Source organism: Lates calcarifer, linkage group LG20, assembly GCF_001640805.2.
Source record: "Lates calcarifer isolate ASB-BC8 linkage group LG20, TLL_Latcal_v3, whole genome shotgun sequence".
NCBI classification, from domain to species: Eukaryota; Metazoa; Chordata; class Actinopteri; family Centropomidae; genus Lates; species Lates calcarifer.
Window position 1 is genome coordinate 21,544,899 of NC_066852.1, and position 16,059 is coordinate 21,560,957.

The following is a 16,059-nucleotide window of genomic DNA, read 5'->3' on the forward strand; positions in this document are numbered from 1 at the left end:
ATAATGCTGGTGAGCAGAGACATCTAGTGGCCAACTTGATGTAAATACACCTTAAATTTCATGTTAACATTTTGAGTTTTTTTTTTTTTTTTTTTTGAGAAAGATGTTGGGTAGATCTGTAGCAGTTTTTTTCAAATCAAAGTTAATGTGATTAGATTGTTTTCCAAAGTATGTGTAATTACAATCATATTTTAGAGCTTATGCTCCAATTATGTCCAAATGAAATATCAAGTTTTTAAATACTTGGGGAAAAAAAAGAAAACCAAGATAGAAAACAACAATACAAACCCACATCACTGCCCACTGTGTGCAACGGAGGAAGACTTTTGTGCGTCTGAGTAGGAGTGGAAGAGTTCAAGCACCTCGTGGAGGAGAACAGTGTGCTCAACTGTTACATCTTCTCCGTGCTTATTATAGCAGATCGACCCAAAGTCACCCTTAATTTAAACTGATAATACAACCACATAGTACCTACTGAGGATTTCTACTTTGTAGCTTCAGTCATAATATCAAATTAATAAACAGTGTGCCTTGTTAATGTGTGTGAAGTCAAGAGACCCAGATGTCTTAAGCAGTAATTCTGAAGGTTGTCCTCCTTGTAGTATGATTTCATTGGGTACTACATCCTAAACAATAAATCATATTCACCAAAGTCATGTTGTATATTTTTTGGAATACTTTTTCAAGAGCAGACAGTCTGAAGAGCTGGAGCTGAAGGGCCCCTGTGTTATGTTTGCTTCCTTGGCCGGAGGCTCGGTTTATCATATCTTTACCATCTTGGTTGATATGGCAACTGCTTTTGGGTACTGGGCCAGCTTGGCTCTATCAGTGTCTTCACAGCTATCCTTGAGACAAACATTGAATTATTTCTTTTAGGGTTTACTGCTGAGTGACCAGTGGAAACACTGCTTAATACCACATAAAGACCTAAAGAAGGAGAACTTCCTACACAGTCAATAATGCATTTTACTCCCTGAGAATATTATGAGTCTAAAATTGTAAATGTTTTTGATTCAGGATGAAGCAAAACACATGTTCAGGGATGGTTGTATTTACTAGATTTGCTTGTTTTCCAAGACATTTTGAAAGCATGTACATCACTGATCACTGGTGGAAATATCTTTACAGGTGCTGAACCTAGTCCAGTCCTACGTGACCCTGCGTGTACCTCTCTATGTGTCGTATGTTTTCCACTCCCCCGTGGGAACCGGTGGCTGGCAACACTTTGACCTGCAGTCTGAGCTGCGCCTCACCTTTGTATACGACACAGCCATTCTCTGGAAGGACGGCATCGGCAGCCCCCCACAGGCTGAACTACAGGGTGAGATCCCAAGACAGTGAGAACACTATAGTTTGTGTTTCTGGACTCTGTATCAGCCACATGAAAAAAAGAGCAGTTTATGTAGAATTAAGTATGTTTATATGTATTTGTATTTTATTCCAGGTGCATTGTATCCGACCAGCATGCGTATCAATGACCAGGGGCGTTTGGTAGTAAACTTCCGCACCAAGGCTCGTTTCAGGGGTCTGTTTGTGGAGTCTCATTCTGGAGGCAGAATAAAAAGAGCTGGTGAGACAGACAGATAAATTGCTGATGTGATTAACTTACTACGCATCACATTTGATTTTATCAATTGTAAATCAGTCTGCCACTATTAAGTTCTCCTCCTCTCATTATCTGTTACTAAGCAACCTCCATGTCATCCATGGTGATGAGTGTGGACCACCCTGGCCTGACCTTTAACCTCACCTTAGTGAGGAGTGAGCCCACCTACAACCAGCCAGTCCAGCAGTGGGCATTCACCTCTGACTTTGCTGTAAGTATGAATGCATAAAATTTTTATCGAGTCCTGGTGCACAACCTGAAACATCCAGCTAGAAGGAAAGAAACAGGCTGATGCTTGGTGTATATCCTTTCTGTGCCATACAGGTGAGAGACTACTCTGGGACCTACACGGTGAAGCTGATCCCCTGTACAACAGCCCAGAATATGGAGTATACTGTTCCACCTGTTTGTAGTCCCAGAGAACCAGTGACCTTCGACCTAGACATCAGATTCCAGCAAGTAAGGCACTCTTCATCTAGACTTTGAGATCCAAAAGTGGTATTCTTTGTTTCAGGAGGATTTTCTTTATGTTATGCTATCCCATGCTAACCCTCTCCATCCTTCTTCAGGTTAGTGACCCGGTTGCAGTGGAATTCAGTTTGAACACCCAGATGTTCTTGTTGTCCAAGAGGAGTCTGTGGCTCTCCGATGGCTCCATGGGTTTCGGTCAAGAGAGCGACGTAGCCTTTTCTGAGGGTAAGTATCCTTTTGCAAGCTCTAAAGACTTCATCATCCGTGCAGTGAAGATTACTAGAACTATCCTGGTAATTGTAGATGTTTTTATCCCATTATCTCGGAGTAGAATTTTGCAATTTTGCAATGTGTCGTTTTCTACCTTTCAGAGAGCTTTCAGGAGTTTACACCAGCACAGTGACCAATATATCAGCCACAGTTAGATTGTCACATGCTATTGAAAGGAACTGACATCTGAGATTTGGGCTTAAAAGCATTCAATTTCACAGATATGTGGACTGAAATCCAAACCTGTAAGACCTGAAAAGACAAACAGAATTTGGTCATTTTTGTTTAATCACTATATTGATTACTGGCTGCTTGACATGAACTAAAACCAGGTAGAAAATAAATCTTAAAAAATAACAATGTAATACTGGGGATGCGTTGGTTGGCAGTAATGTATATGGATTTGTAGCTCTTTGATTAAAACATGCAAAACCACCAGTATTCTTTATTTCTAAATATGATTCATCCCTTATTTCAGGTGATACAATCTATGGCCGTGTGATGGTGGACCCTGTACAGAACCTAGGAGACTCTTTCTTCTGTAGCATAGAGAAGGTGTTCCTCTGCACTGGTGCTGATGGATACGTGCCAAAGTACAATCCCACCAAGTTTGAATTTGGCTGCCTGGCTGATTCTCCATCACTGCTTTATAGATTCAAGATTATTGTGAGTATATGTCAGGTTTTTAATTTTGCAGTTTCAGTACACAGAGGAATACAAAAGAATATTTTACAATCAACACAAAAATAATTTCCCTACTTCCTTTTTTTCCTCCTCAATCCAATGTGCCTCATCAGGACAAAGCTCAGCCAGAGACTCAGGCACGTGTTTTTGGTGATGTCAGTTTTAAAGCTGTGCTGGCAGTGGATGATCCATCAGCTCTGCCTCTTGTCAGACAGCCAGGGTCTGATGGCTTCAGACTGGACTCTACAGCCATGTTCCAGGTATCCCATATTTTACTGCTCCTCAAAGCCAGTGACTTATTTTTATTGTGAACCAGCAGCTTGAGTAGTAAGCTACTTTGCCCTTCAGTGTATAAAACTTAAGTTCAAGGCTGGTGAAGTGCACAGAAATTGAAAGTGTAATCAGACAATTTTGCACCAGCAGGACCCATCTTATCAAACATTACTCTTGATGATTAATTTTGCAAGATGGGCTCATTTTGAACAAATTTCAGTCATTTTGCAAATTGAACATAATTCTAAGATTCTCTGTATTATTTTGTATTGTCCTCAGGTTGCTGCAGGCCGTGAGTGGTACATTCACACCATCTACACAGTCCGCTCCAAAGAGAATGCTAACAGAGGCATTGGAAAGCGCAGCCTAGAGTACCACTCCTTTGTTTCCACAAGCAACAATTTCAACTTAGCCCCATCAAATGGCAATGGTCATCGCTCCAGGAGGTCGGCCGGTGATGAAGTCCCAGAGGTCGCTGAGGACATTGGAGCGGAAAACAACCGTGGTACCAACATCATGCACATTGCTTTGGACCGCACCAAGCGGCGGGCAGGGGGATCGAGTGAGGTGTTTGCAGATGGGCTGGAACCTAGCGAGCTGAACGCGGAGGAGGAAGAGGAGGGTCTGGTGACTGTGGTGGGTGCGCTGGTGGGGCTGCTGCTGACTGTCCTCATCGTTGTCACCGTCGTGCTTGTGCTGAGGTCCAGACAGAAGGATGTTAAGGAGGGATGGAGGGAGGGGGTGCAGGAGGTGGTGAGAGGGTCTGTCAGCACAGAGCCCATGTTGGTGGTGAGGATGCAAGACTGCCACAACAGCTCAGAGGTCTGAGCAATGGATGCATGGATGGACAAAGGGATGGGGAGTATGTGGGAGCTTTTATAAAACTTTGGATTTTCTTTCTTGCTTGCTTTCTTTCTTTCCTTCTTTTTTTTTTTACATTTTTAACTGGTATTGAATTACTTTGATAACACCAAAAATCTGAGATTGATGATATGCGTTATCGGGTGTGTATGTGTGCCTGTAAGTGGGAGGATTTCTACAGTATTGGATCCATCACACACCTTGATCACTGCAACAAAAACAGCACAACAGTCCTATACACTGTCTTCACTTAACATTCCAACTTGTGCTGCTGGTAGCATGGTATTTCCATTCTCTCTTACTGGCTTTATGGTGTCAAAGTGCCTGAAGCAGCTCTATCCCTTCAGGACAGTCCCAGTCACAGAGAGCACTTTTCTAATAAACCTAGTGTCACGCAGACTCTCAGTCAGAGATTTAGGGCTGCGGGTGTACCTCGGGTAAAGGGCACTAGATGATGTCAATGTTCATACTGAAAGGAGAAGTTCATCTCAGAAAGAACACTCGACCTGCCCTTGTGTCAGACAAAACTTCACTGAAGTTTGTAAGCCTTGGTACCTCTGTGTCTCTCCTAAAATATTAATGGTAACAACAAGACCATCTTTTCTACAAATTAAGCAAAAGGTTTCTGCACACATATTGTGTATCATTTTCTAAGTATTTAGTATCTTATGATTGCCAGTCCAGTATTTACAAAATAATCTCACTTAACTGTCCTCAAAGTTGTTCTTAAATTCATCCATTGCCAAAGGATTATATCATTTAGGAAAGTACTGAGGACTGAAAGATAGATATTGGACTTACTATAAATATTGAACCCATGGTCTAAATGTTTGGCCACAAAACATTTAAAACTGTGCTGCATGAGTAGATTAATATTCATTCTGGGCTGAGCTGTGCCTTTAGGCGTACAATTTTGGCCTAACATATTTGCTGGGACAGTCATTCTGGATTGCACAGTGTGTAATGAAAAACATAAACACAAGCTGCCACCACTTGTTTCTTATCTGCAAACTAAAACTGCGTAGCTCTCTTATCAGACTACTAGAGATGAAAATCACTGCTGTTGGGATTTATGTGTATTAACCAGCTGAACATTTTATTCATTCACTGTCTCTACTATTCTTTATTTACCATATGATGAGGAATGTTTTCCTGGATGTATTATTGTATCGTTTCCGTTGCTGCTGAATTGGGTTGTTCACACTGTTTTTTTTTTTTTTTCTCATATTGTGTGTATTTTTATAAACTCAATTATGTACTCTTTCATTCATTTACAGTTCATCACTGCCTCTGTTACCACAATGTTTACTGCTATCCATCCGGGCAGTGTTGTTTCTCCACTGTGTGCCATATTTATTCAAAATACTTTGGGCATAATGTTTTCATTTCTTTTAAAATAACACTGGTTAAGGTACAGATGTATAAAGACACTCATCTCAGGAGTTATTTATTTTACAGAGAATGGACTGTGTGTTGTAACACAATTTACTACCGCCGACTGAAGAGAATCTCTACGGAGCCACTTTCCACTTCTGTGTTACACTGCTAATAAGTGTGGTGCTGTGAACATGCAAATACTATATCCATATCCAATGATTTGACCCCTGTTCTTCTCACATTATGTTCCTGTAAGCTTTTATTTTTGTCACTAGTGCTGTGTGGGATTTCAGTGTTCTGACTCATGTTTTTGAACAAAGGATGCAAACAAAATAGCTGCTTACAGATCAGTATGTCACCATGAAAAATGTTACGTTTAGGACGTTTAATATAATCTGCTAACTCATTATTTTGTTGATATCACTGGTGAAACTTCTTGTTTACATGTGTTGTTAAACCTGTGTCTTACTCTGCTATGGATATACAACATGCTGAGATCAGTGTTCCTAAATATTTGTCTTATTATGGTGTTGTGAGTCATCATTGTGTACTTATTTCCAATATTTATCAGGGTTAGCTGATGTGTTGAACATCAGTCGGAAATAAGTGTGAATCAGTGAGGGATGTGAGTGTTAATACAGCTAATAGTCTGCAGAAACCCGGGTGTGATTTTTTATTTTTTTTTTTTTGGCCCTGATAAAATTTGGAAATAACACCATATCTGACATCAAATGCACTTTTTGAGTCACATCCCTCACATGCCAATCCAAGCTATGCAATGTAATGTATAACCCACAGCCAGTGTATATGACATGTATATGATAATTTTAGCACAAACAGTCAAACTTGATATTCACTTTGTGTCTTTTTATGAATGGGTTTTTATGTATATGTATTTAAGAATAAATATTGTTGCTTACTGGTAGGTTGGTTGATTTAATCTGTATTTATCCTGAGCGCTAGAGTTGAGACTTGAAATATGGACCCATACCAGACTTAAGATTTGACTGGACATCACTGTTTTTAGGCTTATTTGGAATACTTAACACATTACTCACTAAAGACTGGAGACTGGGAAGCAAAAACATTAATATCTCTTGTGTTCACCTGGTATATTCTTGGACAAATTAAAATAATGCACAGGCAGGCAACAGGCAAAATTGGTCTCTGCTATAGAGAACAGTATTTACATTTTAAGGGTCAGCATTCAGAGACCTGGAAAACATGCTGCTGATTTGCAAATTGTCCTCAAGCATTTGATGACCTGACTTGGTTGGCTAAGACTTTAGGCTTGACCTCGACCAGTGGTGGAGGAGGTCTAGATCTTATGTAAAAGTAGTAATACAGCATTATAGAAATAGTAAAAGTCGTGCTTTCAAAATGTTATGTCAGTAAAAGCACAAAAGTATTGGTGATATAATGTTCTTCAAGCATCAATATTCTGGTTCCTAACAATTTAACTTTAGTTTCATAAGTCCACAGCATGCTCCATGACTTGCATATTACAGGCTCATGAACACAGGGCTCTAATGATTCTTGTAAGCCTTTAGCTGTTACTCAGGGTTTCTTTTTTACCCCACTGAGCATCTACAAAGTGCCTTTGGAGTCGTCTAAGATGGGAGCCTACTTCTAGGGAGAATAGCCAAAGAATTAAATCATCTCCATTTGTAGACAATTTATCTGTATGTGATCTAATTAATATCTAAACTCTTCTAGATGACTTTGTAATACTTTCCAACTTTATGTATATCAACAATACTTTATCCTCTGAGATCTCTTTTTTGTGCAAGCAGATGATTCTTGATATGATATGAGATGTTTAGAAATCACAGTCGCTCTAAACCTCATTTCCACTTTGGTTTCTGTGACTGGACTCTGGGTTTGCTAACTCCTAACGACAGCTCGTTACTGTTGATGTAATTAGGCTAAGGCTTCACAGGCTTCTATTTTCAGCCTACACTGTGAATTTTGGTTAATGCTTTCAATATGGACAAAAACAATACGATAATTTGTGTGAACAATTGTTAAAATAGATTGTGTTTCCTAACTAATGAGATTTAGATGGAGATCTGACCATAATTTGAGCCAAATTTAAACATACATGCAGGTTTACTTCATCTAAACTGTGCTTTCTCTTGCCAGAGAGTGAAAGTGCGAGAGAGAGGAGGAGGAATCTGATTGGTTAAGACGGAAAATGACGCACCACAAATATGCCCGTTTCCCTCCCTCCTCCCTGTTCCACTTCCTGCAGTGGCAGTGTTGTACTGCTGTTGGCTTGTAAACATGGCAACTGCCGGAGCAGCTGGAGACGACCTGAGGAAAGAGCTCACATGTGCGATTTGTTTGGATTTCTTCAAAGACCCCGTTATACTGAAATGCGGACATAATTTCTGTCGGTTTTGCATCTGCATGCACTGGGATGAAAATGGCGGAGACTACGGATATCAGTGCCCTCAATGCAGAACGGTAAGTTAATACATGTTATTCGCATTTTCCACCGTGCTTTCTTCACAGATTATGTTGTTACAGTTGTAACATTATTAGTTCCAAGTTTTTTTTTATCATCGAAATCTGAGTGTCCGGCGTGTGGTGCTTGAAAAATAACATTAGCTACGTATTGCGTTTCGTTGCTATGATAGCTAGCTAGCTTACTAGATTTAGCTAGCTACAATTTATCAGCAGGTAAGTTAACCAACAACAATGAACAAACTTTGTGTTTTAGTTGTATTCTATCACGCAGAATAAATGAACACGCGCTGTTAAATTAATGCTGACTTTGTGGTTGGTTAAAAGCATATTTCTACGTCTTTCTCAGTTGCTCTCTTTGTTCTTTCAGGTGTTTAACAAGAGGAGCTTCACTAAAAACTACCTTGTGCAGAACCTGGTGGCCAAACTAGACGATCTGGAGTGTCTGGGCTCTTGTCCTACGCCCTCCAAGCCTGTTAAAGTAGATGGAAAGTGTGACCAACACGGAGAAGAGCTGAAACTGTATTGCCAGACCGATAAAAGGCCTATCTGTGTAGTGTGCAGGGAATCTAGAGCGCACAGGTTGGTCATATTCTCACACCTGTCTCTGAAAATTATAGAGCTATTCCCCCATATGGTAAACTAATATCTTAAAAAGATATTGGTGTCTTGCAAATTAATCACTGTCACTTTCTTATGAATCGGGACGAGATTAGTTGTGACTAATTTTTAGTCACTGAGATTTTTTTTCAGCTCAGGTTGGGTTGCCATTGTAGACCATGCCAGTTAGATGAATCTGTACAAGTACATATAAGCAACTTAATGCCCAAACCAATGACATGGCACATGTTAGCTGCATTTACATGTACTATGAGCTGCACATAATCCTATTGTTTGATAGTAACAATGGAGACAGTGAAATATTTGAAACGCAGTTTCTCTCTCCGGTTATATTGATCAAATGAATACTTATCCATACACAGATTTCTAAGCAACAACAAACCGCTCAGATTTTGAGACATAAGATAAGTGAAAAATGTTACTAATAAAAAAACATATTTATTAGTCAGTAATTCGGGTTCTCCCTTACCCCTGCCAAACAAAGTAATAATCTGTATCTGTGGTGTGTGTTTGTCATGTAAAGTCCCACAGTTAAATGAGAGTAAGATACCTCAATCCAAGCCAAATCATTTCTCACAGTTGTGACAAAAAGCTTTTGAACCACTGTAAGAAGTTTCAGGAGACCCAGATGTCTTAAGCAGAAACCCGTATTTAAGCTTTATGCATTGAGGAGAAAAGATATTCTGAAGGTCATCCTCCTTGCAGGGTGTATTTAAATCCAGTATAAACACTTGCCTATCTGTACACATGTGAAGACTCTATTGAGTACCAGTATCTTAAACAATGAATTAACTTAACCCAAGTCATGTTCTCTAAGGAATCTCAAGGGAGGACAGTCTGTCTCTGAGCTGAAGGGCCCCTGTGTTAAGACTGTTCCCTCCCCAGCCCAGAGTCTCCATCCATGATATCTTAATGACATTGGTTGTTATGCCAGCTACCATTGGGAATTGGACCAGATGGATTCTACAGCTATTCTAGTGACCTACAATGAACTGTTGCTTTTTAGGGCTTGCTTGTAAGTTTCATGTGGAAACACTGCCTGATGCTACCCGTGTCAAAGTATGAACTGCAGATATTCCCAGTGTTTGACAGTAATCAGACTTCTGACACCTGAAATTGTTTATTTCTCAGGTCTAAGTATAGATCTACCGAATGCTGGAACATACACATTGTTCCTGATGTTGTCCCCCCACCAAGCCATAGCTTTAGCATGAACATAACATTACTATCTTCATTGTTGGAGTTTTAGTAATTGTCAGGGCTGTTGAAAGTTTGTCAAGGTTGAATTAATGGCTAAGCTGCAGGTCACATGGGTGATGTGTATTCACATCTTTTCAACATAGATAGAAGAGAAATACATTATGTTCCTATAGCATACACCCACAGTTTGTTAAAATGCTTCTCTTGACCACTACCTGTGCTATAGAGCAATGTTTTTACATGTGGGTTTTCTTCTTTTTCTCTCTAAATATTGTGCATAAGGATGCACATGCATGCGTGTGCAATTCACATACTGTCACTGGTTTCACGTTTTAAAAATATTAGTGTTGCATCTACCTGCCTAGGGACTGCAGATGGAAATTTGCTCTTTTGTCCTTGTATGAGATTGATGTTTTTCACACATGGTCACTGACAAATAAATCTAACTAAACTGATCAGGAGGTGAAGCTGGTAAGACGCTAGCAAACATAGCATTGCACCCACAGAGGCAGTGATTAAGGAGAGTACAAACAGATAAATATATAGGTAAATAATAGAATCTGCTTTTCAAGTGTTTCATGAGGAGTAAAATGCACTCACCACCGTTTACTAGAGTTCAAGGATATACCTAGGGTGACTGTTGGTTAACAAGAAAGCAGGGAACCTCAGGTGTTTTGGGAGTGATACAAATTGCTCTGGAAACCACTAACTGCTTGGCTTTGTTGTTGTTTCAGACACCATGAGGTGGCACCAGTGCCAGAAGTTGTGAATGATATGAAGGTAAGTTGACAAAGAGATCAGCGATCATCTTATTCACCACATCTAAATATTTGTACCTTTTGTTCTTAGCCTGTCACAATATGATACATTATGTCCTGTTTTTCTGTGTGCATGTGTCTTGATGTTCTTGTTTGTTACAGATGGAGTTGAAGCTGAGGCTGATGGAGCTCAACTGGCAGAAGTCTCAATGTGTAAAAGTTATAGCAGCTGATGAGCGCACCAAAAGTGAAGTGCGGGTAAGGAATGAACCATTTTTAAGCTCATTTTTTGCTGGTGACATTTATATATTTGTGGGCCAAGCTTGCAGTATATGTTTGATTCAGGAATTTTTCAAGATTTCAACTTTCTCTAACTTCACGGTTTCACCCTATTTCATCAGTTAACTGAAATGCAAAAGTGCAAACCAGCTTGGAGGTGTAATTATTAGTCATGAAGTGCTTGATGGAGGAAAAAAAATTGCACACACTGCAATGAAACATTACACTTAACAGTGAACATATACACCACTAGCACTTCTCATCATCAAATCCTTCATCCTAATCCTCTGAACCTCTCTGTCCCCCAGTTGAAGAAACAGAGACTCAAAGAGAAGATTGAGGCAGATGTCGGTGCTTTGGTACAGTTCTTGCTGGATGAGAGGGACTCCCTGCTTGAGAGCCTGGATGCTGAGGAGGTGGCCACCATGGCCGTCATAGATGACAACTTGAAGACTGTGGAGACGGAGGCAGCAGCTGTGGACAAAGCTATAGCTGAGATCCACAGCCACATCAGCGGGAAAACAAGCTTTGAGGTCAGTCTAACTTATCAGCTGCCAAATTCACACAGGTAGTTAAATTCTTAAATCACCACGTGTCTGCGAGCGCTTCACATCAGAGATGAATAACAGATTCTGTCAGTGTGCTATTAGGGTTATATACCAGAGGTACTGCGTTGAATTTATTTATTTGTGCAAACGTATTCCTGAAATGGTGGAGGGGAGCATGTTTATATTTTTTTTTTCCAAACTCTGCGCGAACCAACAATTCAAAAACATGTTAAAGTGTTTGAATTACATGTTAAATTAAACACTGATGTATGTGAACAAACTCTCTTCCACTATGAGATCAATATCAGGTGTGTTTAATGTTAATCAAAATGTGTGTTTTTTCTTTCCTACAGAGCCTCGCTGAAACATTCAATGAGTAAGTAGCTTACAGTTTTTTTTAATATGAACCTATAAAAATTCCATAAATTTCTTCATATAATCATTTTATTTCTTGTTTTCCCACAGAGTCATCCATTGCAAGCCTTTCACATCTCTGGAGCCAGTTAATTGTCCTTCTGAATTTACAGACTTCTCAGGTCCCTTCCAGCTTATCATGTGGAAGAAGATGATGCATGTGCTGCATACCAGTGAGTTTACTGTATGCACAGAGACATACATTAAACCCAGGCAGATGTTGCTATAGACTGACTGACAGTATACACAAAAATTACTTCAGTGTATTTATCTAAATGTATTTTGTTGTGTGCAACATGGTGGTGCAGTGGTTAACACTGTCCCATCACAGAAAGATCCAGTGTGGAGTTTGTATGTTCAGTTTCTTCCCACAGTCCATAAACATGCAGGTTAATTGGCAGCTCTATGTCAGTGTGAATGTGCCTTGTGAGAAAAGTGTGAAGTGTCCAGGGTGAACCCCACCTCCCACCCGATGTCAGCTGGTTATTGTGCATATTGCATAATGTATATTCCGTACTACATTTTTAGTGGTAAGCACATTTACATGTAGATTGTAGTATATTCTTTGAATGGCAGTTTTAGTACAGCTGTTGGTTATACTAGGAATAATTCAGCCGTTTAAGTAAACTAAAAACATAGAGGAAGGAAGTCTATTCAGAGTGTAACTATCACATGATGCTAGTTGGAAATGTCATTGTACTTGGAGGCAGTGTGAAATTTTGACAAAGTTGGCTAGTCAGCGTGCTCGCGCTGTAGCAATGAACACCAAATGCAGTTCTTTCTGGTTTGCAAATCTTCCAGTTTTCTTGGACAAAATGTCCAATTGGATTTTTTTTTTTTCTTTTTTCCAAATGTACTGCCAGTTTCAGCCCAGTGTAGGAGCAGGATGAATTAATCTCTTACTATGTCTCTCTGTGCAGTGCCTCAGAATCTCACCTTAGATCCAGACACTGCTCACCCAAACCTGCTTATCTCAGACTTTGACACCAAAGTGGAGGAGGGCCGTGTCCGTAACCAGGAGCCCGACCTGCCAGCCCGCTTCAACCGGTTCTGTGGCGTCCTTGCCACAGCCCAGTACGCTAGTGGCCAACACTACTGGGAAGTGGATGTGAAGGACAAAGGTGTGTGGTACCTGGGAGTCACCACCGAGTGCAGCAACAGGAAGGGCTTCGTCAGCCTCACTCCCTCTGCAGGCTATTGGAGTCTGTGCCTGCAGGACCGACTGTACGCCAACGGGGAGGACGGGCGCATCCCAGTCGCTGACTACTGGAACTCTCCTCGGGTTGGCGTGTATCTGGACTATGACAACGGCCGTCTTAGTTTCTATGATGCCGTCACAATGAAGAGACTTTACATGTTTGACACCTGCTTTGAAGAGCCTGTCTACCCTTTCTTCAGCCCAGGGAAAAATGATCCAGGCAGCAGGCTGCAGATATGCCACTATTACTGAGAGAGCTGCAATGAGTGTTTAATTTAGCTGTCTAAGACTGAACTCATGTATGCCAGTGTGTTCAGATTTGCTGTTAGCGAGGTTTTGTCACATAGACCATGCTGGAGTGACAGGGTGATGTTGACTCTTGGAGCCATGTGTTGTATGCATTTGAGCTGTTACTTGTTGGTCTTACTGATGTTTAAAAACAAAAAACAGATTACACTGAATAAGAATTACCAGGTGTCTCATTACACTTTGCTTGTAATGAAGACCTTCATTTCTCTCATATTTTGAGGTTGAAAGTTTGACATTTGGTATTTTTCAACATAGACACACACTGTAGGCTTATACCCCCTGACTACTGTGTCAGGGTGTTTGGAGAGGTGCTTTGCTGTCTATATCACTGTGTCTGCTGGGATACAGATGCCTCAGATGCTCTTGTTGATTAGAGCATATACAGCTCTTATCCTATTAGCAACTGCTATGCTATAATACTGTACATTAACTCAAATTAGATACGTTTTTGTTAGGCAAGGTCAGCGCTCTCGCCTTGTTGGGTAGAACTTGAAGGAAATATGACATAGTTACTGTATCACATTGATAGTTGTTGACAGTTAACTCCCTCATTAATTCTGGACTGAAGAACAGTCAGTGAGTGCTGATAGTTATCAGAATTATTTGACTCAAACTGGCCAGCTTGTACTGGGATGTCGGCTCTCAGACTATGATTAGACTTCCAGGAACTTTTGGCTCAGGTTGTTTGTTTTTGTGGATGTTAACATAAGTACAGATAATAATTTTATCATCAGCCTTTTAGAATCATCTTTGTTTTTTGTTTTTATTCCTTGCATTGTTGACTTTTTTTTTGGACTTTTTTCTCTGTATATTGCTCTGAGTCGCATTTTGCAGCTTATTTTTGTGAGCACTGATACTGATGGAATGTTTACCTTTTGTTGGGAGATTTTTTTAAAATCCAAAATACATTTTATTAGTCTGCCTGAAAATGAGCAGGTGTTAGTCGAAACAAATAGTTTTCAAAGAGTCAAATGATGAATTATAAATTTTATCATTAATGAATATCTCTGAATACGTTAATGGGTGAGCCTGTAGATGAGTTTTATTGCAAAAGACATTCCATTACTGTCAGGACACTGTTAAGAGTCCGCTGGACTTGGCTACAATGAAAACCTATGAAATGCTGAATGAATGTTTTATTACATGTTCTTACATGTTTTTTGTTTTGCTTTTTACAACAGCATTTATTTAATTATATTCTGCTTTAGATCATTACTTGCTAGTTGTTGAGTTGGTCCTAACGTTTTTAGGTCTATTATCCAGCTCTGTCCAATGTGACTTTTGTCCATTTTATTTTCAGTTGGTACCCTTTTAATCAATTTTGAATGTGCAAATACATGTATCTGGACGATTCTATAAATATTTTCCTTCATGAACTTATGATTTAAACATTTTATTGTTTGAGAAGATACTTAATGGATTTTTATTTTTGCTTGTGCTGTTTCCCACAGTGCTATGGACCTACAAGTGGGATATTTGCCATCTTACAGGGTTGTACAGTGAGTTTTCTTTCCTTCTTTTTCAAATGATCTTATTGAGGAGCACAGTGGAAACAGTTAACAACGTGATCAGTTATAATATTTGAGTCAATCTCAAGATACTCCATTTTTCAGGGTTTTTTTTCCTGACGTCTAAAACGCTTGTGTTAGAACTGCAAAACTCTGTGCTCTTTAACTTTAGAGTATTTGCTGATAAATGTTTTGTCTAATATGGTGTACGTCATTTAATGCTTATACATACATTTCATTACTGAATCTCATTAATGTATTCATCTTATTGGCCTCTTGGGGCCATCTTGATAAATGTGACATAAAAGAGATAATCTTGGTAATCCCTGTTTGTGGCCCTTTCACCTGCTATTAATGTGCTTACTGTCTCTCAGAGTTTACATTAAGATTAAAAGAGGGAAAAAAAAGGACTTGAATTGAATTTTCTTTAAAACCTTTACTCTCTCACTCACTGTACCCACATTGCTCAGTGTTATTACCCATCTTTTCATGAGACAGCCAGCATATTAGTTACGGGTACATTAAAATGTATGACTGGCCTGTAATATTGTTTTAAAAATTAATGTTTTCCCATAGTGGCTCTGCTAAATTAGTTATTTCTGTTATCAGGACACTGTCAGCCAGTTCTGTGAGATTCAGCACTTAGAATTACTGAAATTAGTCTTCTCAAAGAACCTCAACGTTTAAACTAGGAAAACATTTGGTCTCTGTTTTGGCATTTTGCAGTATCAAAGTATTGAAGCTGTTTGACCATTTTCTTCTAAAATTCACCAACCAAATTCTTGAACTTTGATATGCACAAGTTCGTGGTGAGGTTTATTTTCTTTACACCCAAAACTATACCAGAAATCTGTCAGAAATACCACAACTGGCTGCAGTGGCAACACTGCTGCCTAGAGCAAGAGGTTTCTCAAAAGGGCCGTGGTTCCCTGTTTTCTCACCCTCATCTTTGCTATTCTGGTCCAACATCCTAATTTAACCCTCCAGGACAGTTTGGTGTTGTTGAGTCAGTTTTCATACTGCTAGAACATTTAAGGAGGAGGTGAGAAAACTGAGTTCTCTTCATCTCCTCCTGTTTTTGGTAATGACTCAGTAGTGACTCTTCCTGTCTCTTTACAGAGATGTGGTTTCAATGAAGAGCCATATGGATAGTTGACCATGATTACAAATTCATTAACAAGAATCAGAGGTGGTACTTTACACTTGACTGAAAGGC

General features: G+C 39.7%; 2 protein-coding genes across 2 annotated transcripts in view; both read left to right on the forward strand.

The window, feature by feature from the left end:
• Positions 1 to 6,467, forward strand: part of frem2a (FRAS1 related extracellular matrix 2a) — a 57,743-nt gene extending 51,276 nt beyond the window's left edge. The window contains exons 17-24 of the mRNA XM_018692539.2: positions 1,129 to 1,321; positions 1,445 to 1,570; positions 1,690 to 1,817; positions 1,931 to 2,065; positions 2,176 to 2,302; positions 2,826 to 3,013; positions 3,145 to 3,291; positions 3,584 to 6,467. Of these exons, the coding sequence (XP_018548055.1) occupies positions 1,129 to 1,321; positions 1,445 to 1,570; positions 1,690 to 1,817; positions 1,931 to 2,065; positions 2,176 to 2,302; positions 2,826 to 3,013; positions 3,145 to 3,291; positions 3,584 to 4,132 (1,593 nt within the window). The 3' untranslated portion in view covers positions 4,133 to 6,467. The remainder of the gene's footprint in view (positions 1 to 1,128; positions 1,322 to 1,444; positions 1,571 to 1,689; positions 1,818 to 1,930; positions 2,066 to 2,175; positions 2,303 to 2,825; positions 3,014 to 3,144; positions 3,292 to 3,583) is intronic.
• Positions 6,468 to 7,748: 1,281 nt separating this feature from the next.
• Positions 7,749 to 15,253, forward strand: trim47 (tripartite motif containing 47). The gene is made up of 8 exons (XM_018691511.2): positions 7,749 to 8,008; positions 8,379 to 8,590; positions 10,564 to 10,609; positions 10,750 to 10,845; positions 11,175 to 11,399; positions 11,768 to 11,790; positions 11,880 to 12,001; positions 12,749 to 15,253. The coding sequence occupies exons 1-8, from the start codon at positions 7,826 to 7,828 to the stop codon at positions 13,276 to 13,278; spliced, it is 1,437 nt and encodes a 478-aa protein (XP_018547027.1). The 5' UTR covers positions 7,749 to 7,825; the 3' UTR covers positions 13,279 to 15,253.
• Positions 15,254 to 16,059: the final 806 nt, after the last annotated feature.